This window comes from Mobula hypostoma, chromosome 10 (genome assembly GCF_963921235.1).
Source record: "Mobula hypostoma chromosome 10, sMobHyp1.1, whole genome shotgun sequence".
Lineage (NCBI taxonomy): Eukaryota > Metazoa > Chordata > Chondrichthyes > Myliobatiformes > Myliobatidae > Mobula > Mobula hypostoma.
The window spans coordinates 94,229,821-94,253,553 of NC_086106.1; the positions used below are offsets into that span (position 1 = coordinate 94,229,821).

Sequence of the window (23,733 nt, forward strand, 5' to 3'; positions counted from 1 at the left end):
ACCTAATTCTGCTCCTATGTCTCATGGTTTAAGCTAAATTGTACTGGCCAGCAATGATAAACGAGAAGTCACCTTGTGAGGAGATGTCAATGATGAACAAGTGGCCAACATGTGGGATGGTGCAGCTTGTAGAGTTCTAGTGACCCCAGTTTCACTTTCACTTCTAGTTCTCACTGTGCAGAGTTAGACCGTTCTGCCTGTGAGTTTTCCCAGGTGCTTTAGACTCTTCCCTTGCCCCTAATGCATGGGTCAAATAGCTACCGTATTTGCCCCTTCTGTAGGAGAGTGGCTGGAGAACGTGGGGCAGAAGAATGTGAGAGAGAATAGATTACCAGGACATACGTAAGGGTTTGAGAGACTAATGGGAGTGCTGACAGATGGCATTGACTTGTTGTACTGAATGGCTTCCTTTTTTTTGCCTTGAGAATAAGCTCAAAATCCACATGTGAGATCTTGATTTTACCATTCCTTCTGCTCAATAGTTTTGTCTGCATGCTTTTACTATGAGGTATGTTTTTAGGGAACCACACAGTCCACAGAGTTTATACATATCCATAGCTCCTCTTGCACATATGCCTCGCCATCATAACATCTTGACATTCTGCAGTCCTGGTACGTAAGCAAACTCATCACTGCCTGGGTTACCAGCAACAGAGGCCATGTGCTTGCACAAAGACTGCAAGATTCTGGTAACTATGGGCACAGGGTTTGAATATCACGCTATGTAACATTTGCATGTATGTAAAATTGTTTAGTGCCATTTTAATTAAAACATGTAACCTACTACTGCATTAAAAATTAGCAAAGTCCAATAATAGTGGCAGAACATTCCAGCTAAACTTTCTGCCTACACTGAGATGATGTCATCTTGTGAGAGTAGACAAATTTTGCCTTGTCTTGAACACTTGTTAGTTAATCCAGATAATTTCCTACCTTCCATCATCTTACTGAGTAAATGAGAAAAATATAATGACACGCACAGGGTGGTCAGAAACTCAGCTGTTCAGCAGACAGTGAGAGCCTCCGCTACGACAATCAGTTGGGAAGTCAAAATGCAGATAGGTAGATTGGTCAGAGGTTCCATCCAGCCAATAATGTCCACTTGGTTGCTGTTACTATGTTCTACAGCAGGTGGCAGTAGAGGACCATTATTTTAAGGATTGGGCATCAAGAACCAAACAGAAGCCATTGAGTAGAAGAATTGAAAGAAATTACTATAAGATAAAGGAGCAGAATTAGGCCAGTTGGCCCGTTGAGGCTGCTCCGACATTTCATCGTGACTGATCCATTTCCCTCTCACCCCGGTCTCCTGCATTCTCCCCGCAATATTTCATGCCCTGACCAATCAAGAGCCTATCAACCTCTGCCTTAAATATACCCAGTGACTTGGCCTCCAAAGCCACCGTTGGCAACAAATTCCACAGATACATCCCTCACTGGCTAAAGTAGTAGTTCTTCATCAATCTAAATGGATGTTCCACAATTCTGAGGCTGTCCCCTCTGGTCTTAGACTCCCCCAACATAGGAAGCATCCTCTCCACATCCACTCTGTTGAGGCCTTTCAAGATTCAATAGGTTTCAATGAGATCCCACCTCATTCTTCTGAATTCCAGAGTGTACAGACCCAGAGCCATCAAACACTCCTTATATGATAAGCCTCTCAATCCTGGAAATAATTTTCATGAACCTCCTTTGAACACTCTCCAAAGTCAGCACGTCCTTTCTTAGATAAGGGGCCCAAAAACTGTTCACTTTACTCTAAATGTGGTCTGAACGATGCCTTATAAAGCCCCAGCATTACATCCTTGATCTTATATTCTAGTCCTCTCTCAATATGTACATTAATATTGCATTTGCCTTCCTCACCACCACCACAACCTGCAAATTAACATTTAGGGAATTGTGCACAAGGAATCCCAAGTCCTTTTGCACCTCAGATTTTTGCATTTTCTCTCTATTTAGAAAATAGTCTACACTTCTATTTCTTCTACCAAAGTGCATGACCATACACTTTCCTACACTATATTCCATCTGCCACTTTTTTGCCCATTCTCCTAATCCAAGTCCTTCTGTAGCCTCTCTGCTTCCTCAACACTACCTGCCCCTCTACATATCTTCGTATAATCCGCCATCTTGGTGAGAGAATAAGTTGCAAATAAGAGCACAATTCCTTTTCTCTCTTTCTAACTGTTCTCTACAATCTCCCAAATAAAACCTTCAGGATAAAAATTAAAGAGAAAACTGCTGGAAATACACAGCCTACCCGTTATCTGCATCTAATTTTGAAAATGTGCCTGGTCTTTCTTCATTGGTAGTAACCCCTGTAACATCAGCCTCTCGGAAGATTTGCTTTCTCAGAGCGAGTTTGACCCTCTTCTGCAGTATGAATCCATCTTTATATTTTGTGCTGAGGCTATTACTGTTTTAATGAAAAACCTCCAGGTCATTTGGGATGCAGTGTAGTGTTCTAAATATGGAAAAACAAGTTGCAGATGAAGCCAATCCTTTTTGACAAACTATAGGGTGTACAGGCAACATCAGTAGGCATGGTGATGTAGCAGTTAACATTAACACTATTAAGGTGCCAGTGACCTGGGTTCAATTCCTACCGCTGTCCTTAGGGAGTTTGTACATTCTCCCTATGAATGTGGGGGTTCCTTCAGGAACTCTCGTTTCCCCCCGCCTTCCAAAGACATACAGGTTAGGAGGTTAATTGATCACATGCTTGTAAATGGGCGACCCAGGCTCATTGGGCCCGTTGCTCTACTGTATTTTTAAAAAAAGAACATTTCCCAGATCTGGAGCACCTACTGGGAAATGCCGTTGTAAAAACTTTTTCCGAACGTCTGGTCGTCAACTGATGACCTGAGTCAGCCTTCAGTGGGAGCAATGGGAAGTCCTGGCTGCAAGTTTTGTCATCATTTCATATCAAAAACACATGCAAAAGTTCCTCTTCTTTGGGAAAACCTGGAAAGCACCCAGAAAGAGAAGAGATCTGGCATGAACAAACTTGCAGATGGGGAATGAGGAAGTTGGGGGTTACAGACCGTAAGAAACTCTTAAAGAATACGCAAAGTCTTTTATTTAGATTTTCATGGGAAATGGAGAATGATGAGCCAAGCCTGGGTGCAATACCCTCGGAAGAAGCTGCTGTGTACAAAGATATAAAATGGGTGATGCTTGATTGGCACCTGATTAGTTCCAGGGGTTTAAACGAGGCAGAGTTTGTTAAGTGTGTCCAGGATGGATTCCTGTCACAGTTTGTTGACAGGCCGACCAGGGGGAATGCCATACTAGATCTAGTATTAGGTAACAAACCGGGTCAGGTCACAGATCTCTCAGTGGGTGAGCATCTGGAGGACAGTGACCACCGCTCCCTGGCCTTTAACTTTATCATGGAAAAGGATAGAATCAGAGAGTACAGGAAAATTTTTAATTGGGGAAGGGCAAATTATGAGGCTATAAGGCTAGAACTTGCGGGTGTGAATTGGGATGATGTTTTTGCAGAGTAATTTACTATGGACATATGGTCGATGTTTGGGGATCTCTTGCAGGATGTTAGGGATAAATTTATCCCGATGAGGAAGATAAAGAATGGTAGGGTGAAGGAACTATGGGTGACAAGTGAGGTGGAAAACCTAGTCAGGAGGAAGAAGGCAGCATACATGAGGTTTAGGAAGCAAGGATCAGATGGGTCTATTGAGGAACATAGGGAAGCAAGAAAGGAGCTTAAGAAGGGGCTGAGAAGAGCAAGAAGGGGGGAGGAGAAGGCCTTGGGGAGTAGAGTAAAGGAAAACCCCAAGGCATTTTTCAATTATGTGAAGAACAAAAGGATGACAGGAGTGAAGGTAGGACCGATTAGAGACAAAAGTGGGAAGATGTCCCTGGAGGCTGTGGAAATGAGCGAGGTCCTCAATGAATACTTCTCTTCGGTATTCACCAATGAGGGGGGAACTTGATGATGGTGAGGACAATATGAGTGAGGTTGATGTTTTGGAGCATGTTGATATTAAGGGAGAGGTGGTGTTGGAGTTGTTAAAATTAGGACGGATAAGTCCCTGGGGCCTGACGGAATATTCCCCAGGCTGCTCCATGAGGCGAGGGAAGAGATTGCTGAGCCTCTGGCTAGGATCTTTATGTCCTCATTGTCCACAGGAATGGTACCGGAGGATTGGAGGGAGGCGAATGTTGTCCCCTTGTTCAAAAAAGGTAGTAGGGATAGTCTGGGTAATTATAGACTAGTGAGCCTTATGTCTGTGGTGGGAAAACTGTTGGAAAAGATTCTTAGAGATAGGATCTACGGGCATTTAGAGAACAATGGTCTGATCAGGAACAATCAGCATGGCTTTGTGAAGGGCAGATCATGTCTAGCAAGCCTGATAAGAGTTCTTGGTGGAGGTGACCAGGCATATAGATGAGGGTAGTGCAGTGGATGTGATCTATATGGATTTTAATAAGGCATTTGACAAGGTTCCACATGGTAGGCTCATTCAGCAAGTCAGAAGGCATGGGATCCAAGGAAGTTTGGCCAGGTGGATTCAGAATTGGCTTGCCTGCAGAAGGCAGAGGGTGGTGGTGGAGGGAGTACATTCAGATTGGAGGGTTGTGACTAGTGGTGTCCCACAAGGATCTGTACTGGGACCTCTACTTTTTGTGATTTTTATTAACAACCTGGATGTGGGGGTAGAAGGATGGGTTGGCGAGTTTACAGATGACACAAAAGTTGGTGGTGTTGTGGATTGTGTAGAGGATTGTCAGAGATTGCAGAGAGACATTGATAGGATGCAGAAGTGGGCTGATAAGTGGCAGATGGAGTTCAACCTGGAGAAGCGTGAGGTGGTACACTTTGGAAGGACAAACTCCAAGGCAAAGTACAAAGTAAATGGCAGGATACTTGGTAGTGTGGAGGAGCAGGAGGATCTGGGGGTACATGTCCAAAGATCCCTGAAAGTTGCCTCACAGGTAGATAGGGTAGTTAAGAAAGCTTATGGGGTGTTAGGCTTCGTAAGTCGAGGGATAGAGTTTAAGAGTCACGAGGTAATGATGCAGTTCTATAAAACTCTGGTTAGGCCACACTTACTGTGTCCAGTTCTGGTCACATCACTGTAGGAAGGATGTAGAAGCATTGGAAAGGGTACAGAGGAGATTTACCAGGATGCTGCCTGGTTTAGAGAGTATGCATTATGATCAGAGATTAAGGGAGCTAGGGCTTTACTCTTTGGAGAGGAGGAGGATGAGAGGAGACATGATAGAGGTATACAAGATAGTAAGAGGAATAGATAGAGTGGATAGCCAGTGCCTCTTCCCCAGGGCACCACTGCTCAATACATGGCTTTAAGGTAAGGGGTGGGACGTTCAAGGGGGATATTAGAGGAAGGTTTTTTACTCAGAGAATGGTTGGAGCGTGGAATACACTGCCTGAGTCAGTGGTGGAGGCAGATACACTAGTGAAATTTAAGAGACTACTAGACAGATATATGGGAGGCAGGGTTTAAGGGTCGGCACAGCATTGTGGGCCGAATGGCCTGTACTGTGCTGTACTGTTCTATGTTCTATGCTGAATCACACAGAAAGTCAAGCTTAGAGGCTAATGGCCCAGGTTTATGCTTTAGAGAGAATGATTTAAGAACATACCAGAAACAGGAAGAATAAGCAACACACAAAATGCTGGAGAAACTCAGCAGGTCAGGCAGCATCTATGGAAAAGAACAGTCAACATTTCAGGACAAGACCCTTCTTCAGGGCTGAGAAGGAAGGGAAAGAGTAAGCCCGTTCTGCCAATCAGTGTGAATAGAATTGATAGTTTATCTTATTATTTGGTTTATTGTATCATGCACCAAGCAACAGCTAAAAGCTTTTATCGTATGCCATCTAGAGAGATCATACCAAGCATAACTACATCAAGGTAGTAAGAAAAAATGGGGTAAGTGAACTGAGTACATGTTGGTAGATTTACAGATCAAGAATTCATCTAAATTATATAAAATGTCTGTTCAAGAGTCCTATAAAAGTGAGAGAAGCTGCCCTTGAGACAGATAGTACGTGTTCAAGTCTCTGTATCATCTGCCCAATTAGAGGGAAGTGAAAAGATCTGAATGTCATTTTCCAGCCATTTCAATGCTGTTTCTCAATGTTATTTTCTAGCACTAATCACATGTTTGTTGATAGAATCAAAGTTGCAGGGAGGAGAAGGAAGAGTATCAGCCTGTTGCCTTCTTAGAGTTGTGTTTTTTTAGATGTCATGTTAAGCAGGGTTCGTATCGACCTGTGCAGCAACATAGAAGTGGCGTCATGTTGCTACTTGAAGAAAAGCAGTGATAACAGAGAAAGTTAATTTTAGAGATGACACAAAATCTTTTTTAAATGGTGTGGGCTGTAATAAGATTTCCTGTCTAGTTGTCAGAGATAACTATTAAGTGGAATTCTGGTAAACTCCTGGGGGGACCAGTCACTAAGTATCCATGGTTTCATTTTGGTCTGCTGGCAGAAGTCAGAGAGGACACCCAATTTCAATCCTCCCTAAACATGTGAACTGAACTGAGGAAATTCAGATCAGTTTAAAGACAAACTGAGGTCAGCCAGTCTAAAATCGGGGACAATTAACAGAATGAATCACTGACTGGCTTTAGTACAGGAAGCAGAGTTTGTTAGTGAACAGTAGCTAGTCACCGTGGAGGAAGATGGACAAGGGAGAAATGGTAACATACATCAAAGTTGCTGGTGAACGCAGCAGGCCAAGCAGCATCTATAGGAAGAGGCGCAGTCGACGTTTCAGGCCGAGACCCTTCGTCAGGACTAAGGGAGAAATGGTATTGGTTTGATCTTGTGGTAAGAAGGTGGTTGACACAAATCAGTACAAATGCGTTAAATCACCATTGTTAGCAATACAACAATCCCAGTAAGAAATTATTTTCACCCCTAAAGGTGGGCAATAGATTTCCACATATAGTATATGGTGTACATAGGTAGACATATATACACCTTGATAAACTTACTTTGACCAGAATCAGTAGGCGGACCATCAAAATTCACAATTCACATAAGCAATTGAGCCCCTGGAATCAAACTAAGTTTCTGGCAAGATGGCGGCGCACTTGGTCGCAGGAGCCTCTCCAGGTCCAACAAATGGTGCAAATGTTTGTCCTAAACATTTTTCTTGCAGTTGCAAGACCCTGTTGGATATTGGAAATGCAAAATACTCCAAGGTCTGGTTGATTGGCAAGACCAATGCCGGGGGAGCTTTCTGGCTTCGATTGTTGGACAGGGCAGGTACTCAAGCCACGGCCTTGCCTGTTACAGCCACGCAAGGGAGGAGGGGCCAGAGGTAACAGGCCTGCTGGAATCTATGTTGCGTTGGGAGCTGGCCCCAGCAGGCCGCCTCTCCTATTACGGCTGCTCTCAGGTGTTTGCCTCCTGGAAGACAAGCTGGTTTGCCTTCATTTGCAGCTGACCTAGTGCAAGGTGAAGACCTGTTGCGTGCTTGTTCTTGAAGAAACGTGGCTCCAGGACAACATCCCATGCACCAATCTTCAAGACACTGAAGGACTTGTGCTACAATTATTTTGTGACTGTATGAGCTATGTGTGAGTATAGGTACTGCGTTTTTCACCTCGGACCTGGAGGAACGCTGTTTCATTTAGCTGTATCCATGTGTACGGTTGAATGACAATTAAACTTGAACTTGAAAAACCCTGATTTTCCAATTTCCAAATGATTCTCATTGTAGCGGAGATGCTCCGTACTGGGGAACACTGCAGCAAATTACGAAAATACATTAATAACCTCACAGAATGGGGAAATATAATCAGCAAATGAAGTTCAGCACTGACACTGCCCTTTGGTCAAATAGAATTCAAATACACCAATCACTGGAAGTTGCAACAGATATACTACGATAAGATTAAAAATGTGAGGGAAGCCAAAGAAGAAAGGGATGGACTGAGCCTATTAGCAAAAATCTTTAAAATTATGTAGTTTTGCCAGATTTGATTCAGAGGGAAAGGATCCACTTGTGGAGGACAACGTAACTACAATCATCGTTAAAAAAACATAGAAATACAGAAAACCTACAGCACAATACAGGCCCTTCAGTCCACAATGCTGTGCCGAACATATCCTTACCTTAGAAATTACCCATGGTTACCTAAACTCAATCCCAAAGGAGGCACAAGGGACTGCAGATAACGTAATCCGGAGCAACACACAAAATGCTAGAAAAGTTCAGCACGTTTTGCAACCATCATTATAAAGGTAGCTTCCAAGAAATTCAGCGAGTAGAGAAAAATATTTATTTAAGGGGAGCAACACACACAAAATGCTGGAGTAACTCGGCAGATCAGGCAGTATCTAAAGAGGGAAGTTAACAGTCGACATTTTAGGTGACTCATCAGAATTTTGAGGTCTCCTGATGAAAGGTTTCAGCCTGATACATCAGCTTCTCATTTCCCTCTTGTAAAAGCTGCCTGGCCTGCTGAGTTCCTCCAGCAATTTGGGTGCGTTGCTCAAGATTGCCAGAGCATTTAAAAGGAGACTAGACAGAGGAGGAAAAAACCTGTTACATTTACAGTTACAAAAAGGGGAAGACAGAAGGACGTTCAAGTGGAGCATAAATGCCAGAATGGTCTGTTTGGGTTGAATGCTGTTTCTGCTTCCTGTGGCAAGGCCTGAAGCCCCGAAAGAGCACAGGCTTTACAGAGAACCCCATGTGAGCAAGCAGGTTCTGGGAGACCAGCGAGTCTCTCTCTTTCAGTGGCCCAAACACATACAACACTTTTGCCACTTGCCTCCCTAATATTTTTTTCCCACCAACCGCTCTCTTATTGAACTTAGAGGGGAGGAACAAAGCAGAATTACACACCAGCTCCACATAACTTGCCGTGCATGCAAAGTGTGCTAGTGTGATACTAATGTACACTTTTGTCCATGTGCTAACTTTATGAAATGGGGGGTGGTGAGGGAGTGTCGATAAAATGACTGCTTTTAATACAACGGATAAGCAGTACAATTTCTTTTCATGTACCGGACTGCTCAACTTTTCACACAACATATTAAATGTTCCAGCAGGAATCTTTAGATTAGAACCTTTGCCTCATAGCTCATGCAGATCACTTGGAACCACCCTCCTGAACTTACTTCGCTCCACAGGGATCAAAATACTAAAACGTCGCAACACCAAGAACATCACTCAGAGTAAAGGAAGATTTCACAGACTTTTGAGTCAGAAGCAAAATTTATTAAAATGACCTGTACATTTCTGAGCAGACTGTTGAGAAAAAATATATTTTTCATATATGACAATATAAAAAAACTTTCCATACAAATATTTCTCATGGGTGCACATATTTTGCAGGAATACAACATATGTACAGTTGGCAACAAAACTCATACATTTAAATACCTGAGATCAGACATATTCTCAATATTAAATAGCTATTTGTGCCATTATGAGTTCTTACAGTCATGCCATTCCCTGAATACTCTCTCACACACACTCCTCACTGATACAATACCCCACTTTATTCAATATCTCTAAGCAGAACATACATCAGCTCATGCAAGAGCATTCCATACGTCCATTTCTTTCCCCGCATGTGAATTCAATACTGTAATAATAATGCTGGAATTACACAAACTGTGGAAACTCTCTGTATATTTTCTATCTGTTATTTGCAATTAACAAAACAGCATGCAAACTGCACTTGTGTTTTATCTCTACGCTACGCCAGCTCTCTGCTGAGAGCACAGTTCTGTACAGTTCACTCATGGAATGCCAGTTAAATTAAAAAAAAACAACTTTACAATGTCCCTTTTACATAATGCCCCTTGCATTTCTTCATTTTATGACGAGTAGTTGGTAACGTCAGAGTTCAAAAAGGTCTGAAGCTGAAAAAAGCCATTGTTAGACCCACTAGGTCATGAACTCATGATCATGCACATTATCATTATCACTTAAAATGATGTGCATATATAGTTCCTAAAATCATTCAATGAAATCTCCAGAAAATCTTACCACAATTCTTTGAGAGCTGCCTTCCTTTGCCTGATATTTCCATAAATATAGTATTTTGAGATTCATTGTTGCATTACTTCACATTTCTTTAATGCAAACTTTACATACCTATTCACAGGATGAAGACATTTACTTTGAGAAGAGGTTCAGATCTCATCAGGAGGCTACAAATAAATTTTCCATGTTATCACAGTTTCTCATTAATAGAAAGAGCTCTTGTGAACGCTGTTGTCCCTAATGACCTGAGATTGTAAATTTACTCACTCATCCTCCCTCTTCAAGCCTCCTTTAAATAGTTGGCCTTGCTTTTACTTTGAACCAATTAATTTATCTTCATTGTACTTAAAAGTTCAACCTATCTATCCTGAGGTCTTTTAGATCATCTTTAGGCTCTTAGTTGCAAGAACAAATAAATTTGGGAACTGCAATAAAGAACTATCAGTCAAGCTCATGGTTCTTGTCATTTTGTAACCTGAGGGCCAAGCCAAGGATTTGAACCTGGAGCACGTGCACTTGAAGTGAGGAGCAAAAACTTGACAAACTATTTTGGCTCTGAACAGCTGCTCAGTTTAATTGAATTGAAGTAAAAGTAAAATTTCCAGGTGCTAAAAGAACCAGAGGGGCAATCACAGAGGGTAATTAAAACAGTTTGTAATTACCACCTCACTGAAAACAATCACGACTCCGTAGGTTCATAGCCAAGGATCATGAGATGCTCTATCTTAAAGCAGCAAAGTTATTAATATAACAAACACAACTGCAAATTACATTCCCAATGATGGTGGAATTAACAGGAACCCATTGTGATGTCAACCCTGCTCTTAAATCCTATGTAATGAAATTTTACCTTACGCCCATCACAAAAAGGCCAACATTTGAAATTCGGTCTCTAAGAGTCCTGGAAGTGGTATCAATTTAATCATTGGGTTAAGCCAAGACAAAAATACCTCAATAACTGATTTATGAAAGAAAATTGAAAATTAAATGTGAAGGCAACGCAGGAAAAATAAAATTGTACTGGGGTGGTGGGTGGGGGAGCACACTCTCTGCATAATCTGACAATTCAAATGCAGATGAGAAACTCTTCAAGCTCTCAAGCAGCAGATCTTTTCTAGTCCTTAAAAAGGTAGCATTAAAATATTTATTACAGAAGATCTAACCTTCCGAGGTTCACAAAGAATTCACCCACCTGGTCGAGGATATCGTCAAAACCAGGGCAAAGCAACATGGAATTATTTACAACACCAAACTAACCAGCGGCAAAAACAACTAAAAATATTCACAGAATCTTTGGAATGGTAGGATGAGAAATCCATTACAAAGTTCCTCTCCTCCAGTCATAATATCATTTAAAACAAAAGAACAGCAAAATAAATAACTGGAATAGGATAAGTAGCAACAAGAGGAAAACACCACTGAATGCCGCTATTGGGACTCAAAATACCCAACTCTGTGGCCTGTGTTATTTCTTCTCTTTAAAGATACGGGGTGGGATGGTCTGCCTACAACAAGTTAAAATAAACAGAAACTTGGCAAATTTAAAAAGTTCAATCAAGCAAAATGTAAGAGAATGTCAACAAACTTCCAGCAATACTCTCCCATTATGAAAGACTTCCAAAAGCAGAGGGAGCAACACGATTTTAAGTGCCAAGGAAAAGTTGAGGAAAACCTTCTGTTTTCATTGGATGAGGAAGGCTAAGGGGTCACATAGTTTCAGGTAGTTAAGGGCTTAGATAAGCTGTTTATCTCCAGCTAGTTGGATGGAGGGTGGAGGGTCTATGCAGCGATCCAAGAGGAAGGGGACATTAGACATCCCTTAGTGTTTGGGTTTAGAATCGCAAGGACCTGAAGTCTTATTTGCCTGCCCCAAAGCATAAAAATAACAGTTTAGATATAATCAAAAAGTAATATATCTGATACTCTGTGTTAAGGTACCCTGTGTCTGGAAAGGCCAAGGTAAAATATTAGTGCAGTATTCTATAGAAATAGTAAAAATCTTAAATAAGCTTAAGGTTAAAAATAACCTCAAATAGTTTAAATATCCAGATTTACTACAGCGAACCGCTTGTGTCACTTCAACTGGTATTTGCTCCCAGCAAATGCTTTAAACATACTCCATTTCCGCTTAGCAACTTTTCACATAGCCCACAACATACTTTAGCCAACATCTCCTCACGTATACTGTAAATAAAAAAATCCTGAACAATTAAATCCTATATCACTCTCCTATTTCCTTTTCTCCCCCATTGTTTAAAGGTCTCAACTCCATTTCAAGCATTTTCCTTTCATGTATATCGTTTTACCAGATGAATATGTTGCAAGCAATATCACTGTTTTCAGATTTACAATTCATACCAAACCAAGCAGGATAATAAAGTTAGAGCAACTCTGAACTCAATTTATGATGTTCGACTTCTTTGTTCCAAATGCACAGGTGCAAGAAATGTCGGGAGGTAAGGGGTCACAGCCACAGGAACAGGCAAGAAAATTAAACCAAGACACTGCATAGAAGAACTCTCTCTTCTTCTGGGGATGTCACCATCACAAGAACTATTATGGTATGTTGATACAATAATGACTAAACAGTCAAGGAGAAGTTCAAAGATGATGGTTGATGTCAGGATACTCAGCATCTTAAATAAACAGTAGGAAATTATAGTAAGAAATGAGTTGTACAGCCACCTTCATCTGAACCAGTGCTATAACTTGTCTGGCCGCTATAGGTTGAAAACCAATCACTACTCAATGACAGCTGCCACTATGCATACTCAAATAAAACATCTTTCTTCTGTCTGAAGTGTCAGTTCAAGTCTGATTTTGATCTTTAATCCTTATGAATTTGATGGCAGAAAGGAGTCCCGTATCCTAGCAACCTCTACAGCACAAAGGTATCCAGAGACCTTGTTGTACCATTCAGGAGTCCTGCCCCTGGAAAATACATAGAAAGGAAGAATACAAGAAACAATGAGTACAAGAAAAGGCTACAAGACTCACAAGTAGCTTAATTTTCCCATTATATTATGTCCATCTACATTTCAAACACACTCCTAAAGTTTCTCCTAACATAACTCCAATCACCCGATTACTCCAAGCAGTCATCATGGTCTAGGTAAAGTTATCTTCAGAACAGTTGTCTTAAAATTAGTTGGCACTATGTCTTCTGTATCTTACATAATTGGGAGCAATGTTCTATGGTATTAATGTTTTGAAGTGAGTACTATCTGCATTTTTCTTCAGAATATCTCCATAGTCATGGTTAAAAAAAAAATCAGAAGTTCAATCCCAACATATTAGGAATGACAAGGGTAGTCCTGTATGGCGATCAAACACCAACATTTTTACAGTAAACATGAGCCAAAAGTTACAGGGCATTCCACAAACTATTTCAGTAGTGTTTGCTTGCACCATTAAGGCTGTAACAATTCATCACTTATTTATACAATTCCACTTTGAGCATCAGAAGACACACTGGGTGCTGAGTATCAGGGCTCCATTTGATGTTAATAAAGATTACCATGAAATAAGTCCCTACTACCTTGACCAAGGAGGAAACATTGCTCTACAGAAGAGGTAGCTATCCTAAGAGTGAATCTCAGACATGTTGATTCAAAGTTGAGTAAGCTCTATTTCTCTTCTATTGCAGTACTTGACCCCTCACGTTAATGAGCAAAAAAATCTAATGAGTAAAATCTTTTGAAAAATATATGCACATTGTTATCTAACACAGGGATAGACCTCACAGAGGTTGCTTATCATTCTTCGATATAGAAGTAACTTCACTGAATCAAGTGAACTGGATGTGAAGTGCTGATACTTTGTCAACAATGGTTCGAACTGACAGGTGACCCCATTGACTAAAACCTCCTGCAGCCAGCACCCACTGCCCGTGTTCACACCCCTGTAACCCATGAAGACAAAAGGAGGAGGAAGCACATAACACATACCTTAGGTCAGTTCGGGAGATGTACGTGAGCCGTGATCGACCTGAACCACAAGGCTCCACCAGGTACTGAGAGTTCAGTACTACAGCTCTTACACCTCCCTCCAAGGGCACAGAGTCATGATCAACGGAGACTGCTACCATAACGCACATGTCCTTTGGCAAATCAGCTCGCCAGGTCCTGAAACAGAAGAAAACAATTCAAATATTGTAGTGGATTTAAACTGGATAATCAATTCAATTTTATAAAATGTAAGCATCTCTATTTACTGATAACAAAGGAATGTGTGAATTCAACCAGATACCACTTCAGTTTACTGCTCAGTAGGAATGGGCCCTTCACAAAACCAGTTGGTGGATACCTTGGTCAGACAGTAAGGCACATCGTACTTGGACATGAAATATACATGAACAAGGTAACATCAGTTCAATTAGTACTTAAAAAGTACTTAGATACATACAGTAGCTGTTATGGTGTAACCTATAAGACTACAGGCTAAACACTGTGAATGGAATTAGATTGAAGTCTCTTCAGGGCAACTTCTCTGATGTTGTCAGTGCTAGAAAAACAGGTTTGCCCTTCAGTTTTTTTTTATTGTCATGTTCACTGTAGAGATGTTTGACACTTTTAAATTATATTTCAAGTTTTCTGCAATGCTGAGGTTTAGATGAATTCCTCCAAATGAGATCTCATTTGTAAAATATTGACTTTAATTACATAGTAGATTTATAATTTTCCTCTATGATAACTGATAAGGTGCCACAACATATTAGGTAATAATTTACATCGGATTGCATAGAGGGAGAGAGTGTTTAAAAGAAGTGAACATCATTCTTTGCACGCCACAGTTCCCAAGGAGACATTGAATTGTGCATAACTAGGCACTTAGCAAGGACCAGTAAAAAGAAATTGGGTTAAAGCAAATAGCCATTGTGTGACTGGGCCAGTGTTGGTGTGGGGAGTTGAGGATTTGGCATATTGGAGCTTCGGTGAGGAGAGGCATAGGGCATAGGTAGATTTTTTTCTTCTATTTATTCTTTCTTTTTGCACATCTAGAACATTGGGGGTACCAGGCAGGATACTGGAATGCTCCTCTTGCGGGATATGGGAAGGCAGAAAGACCTCCAGTGCCCCTGATGACTACACCTGCAAGAACTGCATCCAGCTGCAGCTACTAACAGACCATGTTAAGGAGTTGGAGCTGGAACTGGATGAACTCATGGATGTGGTCAACTGAATCAGCAAATTTGCAGATGACACCACGATTGGGGGCGCTGCGGACTTCATGGCTTGCAGAGGGATCTGACCAGCTGGAAAAATGGGCTGACAAAAATTGCAGATGGAATTTAATGTAAACAAGTGTGAGATTTTGCACTTTGGTAGGACCAACCAGGGCAGGTCTTACACAGGGCACTGAAGAGCGTCGTAGAGCAAAGAAATCTGGGAACACAGGTACATAATTCATTGACAATGGTGTCACATGTAGATAGGATCATAAAGAAAGCTTTTGGCACATTGTCCTTCATAAATCAATGTATTGAGTACAGGAGATGGAATGTTATGTTGAAGTTATACAATACATTGGTGAGGCGTTATTTGAGTATTGTGTGCAGTTTTGGTCACCTACCTACAGGAAAGATGTAAACAAGGTTGAAAGAGTACAGAGAAAATTTACAAGGATGTTTCTGGGTCTGGAGGACCTGAGTTATAAGGAAGGATTGAATAAATTCGGACTTTATTCCTTTGAAAAGTGCTGTACTTCTCTATGACTATGATGCTCTAACACCAGATCATTTAGGAGGCTAAGGGGTTAATGATGGTGGCATCCATTAGTCTCGAGAGACCATGGATCTGTGCCTGGAACGTCTTGCTTCAGTCTGTATTGATAGAGCAGCTTCTGTCGTGGCTGTAGAGCTGCTTTCCGTGTTGTAGGCCTGACCAAGGTTGTATGGAAGAACGGCAGCAAGTCTCCCCTCTCCACAATACCGATATTGTCCAAGGGAAAGGCAAGGATCCTCAGGGTTTACTCCCGAAGCCTTTCCCATGAGTGGGTATGGCCATAAGGTAGCGGAGGTTTGAAATCAGTTTTCCCTCTCTTAGATGGACTGCCTTCTCAGACTGATGAGCTCCGTCTACCCGAAGCACTGGATTTAAGGTGCCAGGACCCACCTTCGCCCCTTCTCTTGTCAGTAGAAACAGTTCTGCTGGGCTTAGAGGCTAAGCCACACGAGAAGGCCAGGAGTTGGACTTGGTTGTCAGAGGCTATTTGAGGCGTATGCCATGAGGAGTACTTTTATGTAGTGGGAGCCTGGTCCCACTACCACTCCTCGGCTTGACAACCTTGGAATAGACCAGACATATAGGGAGGTAGTTACACCCAGTGCACAGAGCACAGGTAACTAGGTGACCATCAGGAGGGCAAAGGGGATAGGCAGCTAGTGTAGAGTACACCTGTAGCCATTACCCTCAACAACAGGTAAACTACTTTGGATACTGTTGGGGGAAATGACCCAGCAGAGAAAACTCACACTGGTCAGGTCTCTGGCACTGAGTCTGGCTCTGTGGCTCAGAAGGGAAGGTGGGGAGAATAGTTGAGCTGTTGTGATAGGGGATTTGTTGATTAGGGTAACAGAAATGAGATTCTGTGGACAAGAACAAGATTCCCAGATGACTTGTGGCCTCCTGGGTACAGACAAGTGTTAAGCGATGTACTTTGGGACAAACTAGAGTAGGTCTTACATGGTGTTCTGTAGGATAAACAGGGGGATCTGGGAATACAGGTCAATAATTAATTGAAAGTGGTATGACAGGTGAATAAGTCGTAAAGAAAGCTTTTGGCACATTGGCCTTCATAACTCAATGTTTTGAGTACAGGAGTTGAGAGGTTATGTTGAAATTGTATAAGATGTTAGTCAGGCATCTCCAACATGAGTGCAGAGAAAATTTACAAGAATGTTGCTGGAACTTGAGGATCTGAGCTATAGGGAAAGTTTGAATAGATTAGGATTTTATTCCCTAGAATGTAGAAGATTGAGGGGAGATTAAGAGGTTCTGTAAACAAAATTATGAGGTGTATAGACAGGGTAAATGCAAGCAGGCTTTTTCTACTGAGGTTGTGTGGGTCCAGAACTGGAGGTTACCCAGAGGGTGGTGAGAATGTGGGATGAGCTGCCAGCACATGTGTGGTAGATGTGGGGTCAATTTCAACATTTAAGAGGAATTTGGATCGGTACATGGATGGGAGGAGTATCGAGGACTAAGGTGCAGGTGCAGGTCGATGGGACTAGGCAGATTACTAGTTCAGCACAGTCTAGAAGGGCCAAAAGGCCATGTTTCTGTGCCGTAATGTTCTATGACTACATAAAACCACAACATATGGGAAAAGAGTAAAATACTGACATGAATTGGTGGATTGATAATGAAAGCAAAAAAAAAAGAGGAACAAATGGGTCATTTTCAGTTAAGAAACTATGCCTGGTGATGCATTACAAGAACCAGTGCAGGTTTTCTAGCTGTTCTTAACCTATATCAATGATATGGATGGGAGAGCAAGATTAATATATCCAAGTTTGCTGAGTAAGAAAGTTTGGTGGCAGAGTGATTTCTAAGGTACACATATGAAGATATATGTGTATGTATTTATGTATTTATTGATTGAGATGCAACACAGAATAGGTCCTTCTGGCCCTTTGAACCACGCCACCCGGAATTCCCCTGATTTAATCTGAGCCCAATCACGGGACAATTTACAATGACAAATTAACCTACCAACTTTGGACTGTGGGGGGAAATCGGAGCGCCCGGTGGAAACCCACGCGGTCACGGGGAGAGCGGACAGGAAGCAGTGGGAATTGAAGCCGGTCTGCCTCTACCGTAAAAGCATTGTGCGAACCACCACACTACCGTGCCGCCCTCGTAAAAAGGTGAGCCACGTCAGTAGGGAAAAAATAGAAATGCACAACATCTTTTAAAGGGGCTAGATTGAAAAGTGTTGGTGCCCATGATAAACAATTGTCCTCATATACTGATCATTTAATAATGAAGGAATCAAAAATATAAACTCAAAATTCTGAAATAATGTATTAAAACTTTAAGATAAGCAGTCCTTCCAGTTTGTTTCAGAATTGGTCGTTCTGATATAATTTTACCACTTCTAGAATTAACTCCACTTTCTCTCTTCATCAATGCAACCTGCTCATTGATTACGTCCAGCCATCGCTTTTACTTCGGGTTTCAAGTACCTGCTGTGCTCACCATCCCCCTCATCTTCGCTCTCTAAATACAGCTTCTCCAGACAGATCGGTTATGTTCAACAAGCATTCTTCACTTTCTCTTAGAAAATGCCAACAGTACGTCTCCAACTACTGTACATACTTTTGATTTCGACCCCTTGGTTTTCTCCACCCCATCACCTTTTCTGGCATTTTAAATAACCTTGCTCACTTTTGCAGTTCCAACATCATTAACCCTTATTTCTCTCTCCCCGCTTGCTGCCTGACTGCTGGGTGCTTCCACCATTGTTTGTTTTTCTTTTCAGGTTCTCAATAACGGCTTTTTTTGGGGGTTGTGACATGTTTCTGAGTAATGACATATTTCAATCATATCACACTGCAAAAAAATGTTACGTGAATGAAAAAAAATGACTAGAGGGAAATTACACAATTGCTTATCAAGAAAATACAGAACAGGTAAACCATTCATTTAGCCTGAAACTCAAACCTAATTACTCACAATCAAAAAAGGGACATACAAGCATAACTATACCAACTGATTTTTCTTGCAGTGGCATGTATTGCAAACTAGTCATGACCACAAAATGAAACTGCTCAACAGTCTTGTTCGACCGTTTCTTGTGGTAAGTGAGTGTTAGTGACATCAGTCACAAGATTCCTCAATTTGGTCAGCTATAAATCAGGAGTGCAGTGTAACACACTTGAAGGGTATACAAAATTGGAATGTTGCCAATGCATTAGCTCGTCGTACCTCAGAACAACAAAGTCCCTCCTGGGATGTGGCGCCATGCTGTCCAGAACATAATGGTAAATCTCAGTATTTTTGTCCAAATTCTCCACAATTTTTCCCATCAATACATCATCATCCCAGAGATGTCGCTCTCGGAGCAGACGGTTTAACACTGAGCTCGGGGCTGCTTCTACTTCCGTTGTCACTTTCCACAAGCGGATGGGATATCCATCACCAACCTGTCAGAAAAAGGAAAAACAGAATATGGTCACCGTACTTCGCATATGAATAACCCAATAAATAAAATACATGAATCACATCAGTGACTGGAGAATGTCACTGCGAAGAGCTACTATACAAAGTAAATTTGGACTTAATTGGATTCAGTCTTCCCTCATTTCCTTCTCTCAAGATTTGACTCAGGCTGTCCTGGAAAGGTCCAATTGTGAGACTTGCCTATTCTCTTCTAGCAGAATTGCTCTTTAGAATAAAGGATCAGTATCCTAAATCTTGACAATTAATTATTATTGAACAATTTAAATAAATACTTCAGAGCATGATCATATTTAATGAATTTCTTGGATCTTCTCCATTTGCACACTTCTATGTTTATAGAAAAATTCTATGTTTATTTCACTGTCCATCCCATTAAAACTTATCAAGAGTCTCTACTACACAACCCCAAGGAATGTGGAACATTTTTCTTTAATGGACTCACATATAAATATACAGGGGTACTGGACAGAAGACATCAACCACATAACTGCTAATTATATAAGTTTTCTTCTAATGTCTGAAGATAAGCACCCTTAGTTGCTACAGCAGTGGTACAACAATCAAAATCAGTGGAGTAAAGTAAATAAATAATGAGAAGGCTATATCGATATACATCAATAATACATCATTACTTAGTCCTGCTAAAAATGTCACTGTGACAGACACAAAGCACAAATAGCATAAAAATTGGACCTCCTTGACCTTCATTTGTTGGATCTGTCTACAAAGTTACATCAGATTACTAAAATTGGCTTCCAGTTTGTCAATGTACGCGAGTTAAATGTTGAGGAGATAAAGACATAATGGAATCTTTTATAAAACAAACTTTAAACAGAAGGGTCATATTTAAATAGGGGAATATCAGATATTACTATTGTGCTTTGCATCAACCTATTGTTCAACATATTGTACAGAGTATACATAAATTGAAATAACTACTGTTACTAACATGTTAATGCTCAAGCAATTTTAAATTTTAACTGGATTCGATCTTTGCCATTCTCCTTCTCTCATTTATTTCCTTACAAGCTTCTTTATAAAACTGGGCCCACACAGGGGGAGACAATCTTCATTGTGAAAATTTAACTTTAGACATTTACTGAAACTCCTCACCAAGATCGTATCAATTTGGCCAAAGAATGATGAGTAATCATTAATCAACAGCTCGGTCATAGAAATACTGTGAATATGTGGAAATAGGACTGTTCTGCTTGGTTAAAGTCCTGCATGTAACCCACCAGAATCATTACAGTCGGTAATGATGCAGAGAGAGACTGCTCTTTTAAGAGTTCAGTATCTGCAGATGATTTCACTTTGTTATGGTCAGTGATTTTATCTGATTTGCACAATTAAAATGTCTGAGGTCACCCAATGTCTGCCCAGAGAAAATGCCAAGATAAAAGGAAAACTGCAAATGATTCAAACACAGTGGGATTTTCCCAGTGAGTAAGAAATGCAGAATTTTATTATTTACGAAACAGACAAAGGCTTTTACTGATTTCTTATTTTCTGATAGTTTTCCTGTTATCAATCATTCATCCCAAAGCTCAGTGGCTGTTTGGACAACATACATCCATTAGAACACTCAGCAAAATCCAGCATTTGTGCAATAAATACATATGATGAATGATCAAAGACACATTCGAAGTCCCAGTCTGTGATAGACAGGGTGGTTCCGGTTCGTTAGTATTGCCTTGAATTTGGGACAGTTTAAATTCCGTGACGAGGATTCCTGATCCTGATCTCTATCCATTGAAACGAGATGAAATGGAATGCAGATGATACAGTGTGAGTAAGAGATGAAGCACTTAACAAGGAGGAAGAGAACTGAGATTGAGAGCAAGAGAGAACTGGATGATAAATTGGCACAATTCATAGTATCATTCCAGTACCACTCTGGTTAACACTCCAGATGTTAGCAGGAAGGGAAAATGTTAAGAACAATTTTGATACATTTTAGAACCAGTTCAGAGCGATATTGATCAAGAGCTATGTGAAATAAGCTTTTCATTTTCATACGCAAACACGAGGAATTCTGCAAATGCTGGAAGTTCAAGCTACACACATCAAAGTTGCTGGTGAATGCAGCAGGCCAGGCAGCATCTCTAGGAAGAGGTACAGTCGGCGTTTCGGGCCGTATACCTCCCCCTCATACCCCATCCGTTATTTATTTATATACACACATTCTTTCTCTCTCTCTCTCTCTCTCCTTTTTCTCCCTCTGTCCCTCTGACTATACCCCTTGCCCATACTCTGGGCTTTCCCCCCCTCCCCCTTTTCCTTCTCCCTGGGCCTCCTGTCCTGTGATCCTCTCATATCCTTTTTGCCAATCACCTGTATAGCTCTTGGCTCCATCCCTCACCCTCCTGTCTTCTCCTATCATTTTGGATCTCCCCCTCCCCCTCCCACTTTCAAATCTCTTACTAGCTCTTCCTTCAGTTAGTCCTGACGAAGGGTCTCGGCCCGAAACGAAGACTGTACCTCTTCCTAGAGATGCTGCCTGGCCTGCTGCGCTCACCAACAACTTTGATGTGTGTAGCTTTCATTTTCATTGGAGCTAATAGGCAGCATAGTGGAAAAGCTGATAAAAAGACAAAGGATGTGCTGCAACCCAGCACCTTTTCCTGATTTGCATAGTCTGGAAACTTCTTAAATACACATGGTAATATATACCTTGTGATTATTTTTATTCAGTATGAATTAAAATATAGCTTGATGACCCAACACACTCATACTATGTTTTCAGAAAACAGGTCCAGGTATTTAATCATGAAATAAAAACAGGAAAGTCCAGAGGAACTCCTGAAGTCAGGCAACATCAGTAAAAAGAGAAGCAGTTCACATTTTGGTCTGGGACCCTTCGACAGAACTGAAGTGTGATAGTCATTTTTAATCATTTCCTGAAATGATACCTGTGACGAAAGAGGGTTACAAAAAGTACACATAGACTAAGATGTTAACTGTCCTGTGCTGGCACCAGTGGGATCAACAGTTGATCTGCCACCTGTCTTCAGGAGAAAGGGAGATAAGGAAGACGACAGAGCAGCATTTGGAAATGTTAATGAAGAGACGAGAGAGTTTAACGGAAGGAGACACCGGTCTGAGAGCTGTCAAGATCGGCTCCTGTTTGAACCCTGAACTGTTTGAAGTGTGATGGACAGGCGATACCCCAGCAGGAGGATAAAAAGGGACAGGTTCACTAAGGCAACACACACGACACCACGAGGTAACGAGACCCTAGAAGCGGTGCGCCTCCCACAAGTCGGTGGGAGTTTTTGGAGGGCTGGTCGCAGGACCAAGCCATAGACGCACAGGGTGGGAAGGTACGATCGGCGGGAACCTGGTGTGTGTCCGCCCTTGCCTGGGTGCCAGGTTCACTGCAGAGGAACGATCGTATCTGAAACGGAGGGGTCACAGTCGGTGACCTCAGAAGACATTACAAAGGGCTTGCCCGAAAGCTGACTGCGAAGAATATCGAAGGTCTGTGTGGAAGCCGTTTTGAATATTCAGTCGCTTTCTCTCTCTCTCCTTCCCCCCGTCCACCGCCACGGCAGTGATTACTGTGAACTGAACTGAACTCAGTTGAACTGAACTTTGCGTCACTTTGAAACTGGTCATTTACCCCTAGACGACGATAGAGCTTGATTGATCCTGTTATCCTAGTTCTGTGTACATGTGTGTTTACCATTGCTGAACTGTTGCATTTATTATCCTTTTGATTAGAGTACAGTGTTGCTTATTTCTTTAATAAAACTTCCTTAGTTCCAGTAATCCAGACTCCAACTGAGTGATCAATTTCTGCTGGTTTGGCAACCCAGTTACGGGGTACGTAACAATACCCCAGATGCTAAGCATGTAAAATAAAGTTACAAATGCATACACAAGCATGTAGAATGTCAAATCAAAATTTAAGTGGGATGTTTAACTTTCTTTTAAAACTGTAAATTCCAATCAGGATGGAAAAGCGTACGACAAACAAAATATTGGCCTGAAATAGCCCAAAATAAAACAAAAGTAATAATTATGGCAATGAAAGACATCTTATCTTGCAAAACTAGGTTTAATACCTTTTTGTAAGAAAGTTCTGTGTTCACAGGTCCTACGGTGCTGGTCCAGCCTTTAAACTTATCTCCCACCTCTTTTAGTAGAGCCTGGATTGTGTCCTCCATGTGGGCCATATAATCCTTGACAATGCCTCCAGCATGTCTCCTGAAACCCTCTGCGGGTAACGGGTGAGCATCAGCTGCAATATAGGAGTTCCGAGACTGCACCATTATATCATGGGGGATCTAATGGAAAGAAGAACTACAATGTAAAATCATCTTAAATTTCAGAAACACATTAGACATTCTTTCAAGTAGAATGTTGCAGGTCACTTCTTTAAGCATTTTGAATACTTTCTATTTAAAGTGGATTCATATCTGACTACAACACCACATAAAACAGCTAGAAATTCTGTCCAGAGTGGTTATTACTGAATACAATAATACCCTTTGTACATTTTTCAATCATACCAAAGGCAAATGAAACACAGGGTCACTCAAA

The 23,733-nt window shown here is 41.3% G+C and overlaps 1 protein-coding gene across 1 annotated transcript in view; it reads right to left on the bottom strand.

Moving 5' to 3' along the window:
• Window positions 1-9,219: 9,219 nt before the first annotated feature.
• The window catches only part of stard8 (StAR related lipid transfer domain containing 8), a 97,981-nt gene continuing 83,467 nt past the window's right edge, over window positions 9,220-23,733 (bottom strand). The window contains exons 11-14 of the mRNA XM_063060866.1: window positions 23,256-23,477; window positions 18,934-19,151; window positions 13,954-14,130; window positions 9,220-12,937 (exon numbers count right to left, since the gene is read on the bottom strand). Of these exons, the coding sequence (XP_062916936.1) occupies window positions 12,841-12,937; window positions 13,954-14,130; window positions 18,934-19,151; window positions 23,256-23,477 (714 nt within the window). The 3' untranslated portion in view covers window positions 9,220-12,840. The remainder of the gene's footprint in view (window positions 12,938-13,953; window positions 14,131-18,933; window positions 19,152-23,255; window positions 23,478-23,733) is intronic.